This window comes from Octopus bimaculoides, chromosome 7, assembly GCF_001194135.2.
Source record: "Octopus bimaculoides isolate UCB-OBI-ISO-001 chromosome 7, ASM119413v2, whole genome shotgun sequence".
Classification (NCBI taxonomy): domain Eukaryota; kingdom Metazoa; phylum Mollusca; class Cephalopoda; order Octopoda; family Octopodidae; genus Octopus; species Octopus bimaculoides.
The window spans coordinates 9606872-9608668 of record NC_068987.1 but is presented as its reverse complement, the minus strand read 5'-3'; the positions used below and the strand labels follow the sequence as shown (position 1 = coordinate 9608668).

Sequence of the window (1797 nt, the reverse complement as noted above, 5' to 3'; positions counted from 1 at the left end):
TTGGTAAGGCCATTCTTAGATACGTTGATAAACATTTTACGCCAACCTGTAAATATAGGAAAATATCCAAAGGATTTAACTTAAGGATCTAGTTCAGCCGTGCACCTGGCATCAAAGTAATGCGATGGGGTGCTGAAAAGTACCTGGGTTTGAGTAAAAGAAATTACAGGAAGATCAGTTAATTATGATTTTATTCAACATGTTCCCCTCTCAGATTCATACATTCATTGCAGTGGTCCTTCAGTTTCTGTAAAACCTGTAAAAAAAAAAAAAAAAAAAAACTCTTCCGCAACCTCCTTAAAGCCAGAAACTTTTCAGCAACGCCTCGTATTAGTTTGCAGAGATCGATATTTATACACACATATCCTACATGCTTTACCCGTCACTCACACACGGGCACGTGCACGCACGTAAGAAAAATAGTCAACAAAATATTGCTGTTTATAATTTCTTTTTTTAATTTTGCTTTAATTTACTTTAGTGAAATTATATGTAATATACAGTTCTTTGAGACAAAGTCTTTTGACTGATAGACTGATAGACTGAAATATATATACATATATATATATATATGTATATATTTAATATTTTTTTATTTATATTTTTTTGTATGGTTTGCTTCATATTTCATTGTTTCTTTCATAAATTTGGTTTCTGGGTTTTTGGGACTTGTTTTTATTGAACAAGCATTTAGTAGCTGAAGTATAAAAAAAAAATAGGAGGTATTTAAAGCTAAATAACAAAAGATGTACTTGAAATCTAAAAAAAAAAAAAAGGAGTATTTAAATTTAGAAGGGAGTACTTAAAACTAGAAAAAAAAAAGGAGCACAAAAACCTGGCTGGTGGGAGGGGACCGTTTTAATGTTGTACACTTAATAAAGGGGGTAGACATGAGGTGTTAGAGTACGATGTGGGGGTAGAATAAGGGTAGTCAGAGAATAAGGCAATAGAAACAGAAATAGAAATTAAATAAAATAAATAAAAGTAAATGATGGAGCTTTCTTTATCCAATCTCCATAAAGAACATATATATATATATATATATATATATATTATATATATATCATATATCATATATATTATATGTGATGTATATATATGTTATATATGTAATATACATAACGTATCGACAATGCATGATTGTTGCGGTTTTTTTTCAACAAATTTTATTCAACAAAATCAATAACGTGTAACAAAAACATCTTTAAATGATTATTCCGGAGCATATTCACCATCTACTTCGATTACTGCTTCCCATTTGTTTGGCAGACGGTCAGACCGTCATTTGAAGATGTTTTTTGCGAAATATTGTTATTGTTTATGTTGAATAAAATCCGTTGAAAAAAAGCCGCAATAATTACACACCAACCCAATATATAAAGTATATAATACATGATATATATAATAAATGTATATAATATATATATACATAAAACGAATATACGAGGGGTGTATGAACAGTCTTTTCAGAGTATTCTTGCTCATTTTCATGATTCTGATATTTTAATTTGTTTTGTTGCAGATTTTTGAATAAACAAGTGTCGAGGTTACAAAGGAAATGGAGAAAACTGAGTATCGTGCTGTCATAAATTACCTTCGTTTGAAAGGCAAGACTCCATCAGAAATCCATGAAGATATGGTGAGAACCTTAACAGACAATGCTCCTTCATGTGCAACAGTCAAATGCTGGATAACTGAATTCCAGCATGGCAGGGAGAGTGTGGAAGATGATCCCACACCAAGGAGACCTCCAACTGCAACCGCCAAGGACAATTCTGACCTTGCTCTTGGTATGAT

General features: G+C 31.4%; 1 protein-coding gene across 8 annotated transcripts in view; it reads right to left on the bottom strand.

The window, feature by feature from the left end:
• Positions 1-174: 174 nt before the first annotated feature.
• The window catches only part of LOC106884453 (mediator of RNA polymerase II transcription subunit 25), a 67927-nt gene continuing 66304 nt past the window's right edge, over positions 175-1797 (bottom strand). For all 8 annotated transcript variants that reach the window (XM_014935842.2, XM_052969211.1, XM_014935843.2 and 5 more), the window contains one exon: positions 175-697. In XM_014935842.2, coding sequence (XP_014791328.1) covers positions 621-697 — 77 coding nt within the window. In that variant the 3' untranslated portion in view covers positions 175-620. The remainder of the gene's footprint in view (positions 698-1797) is intronic.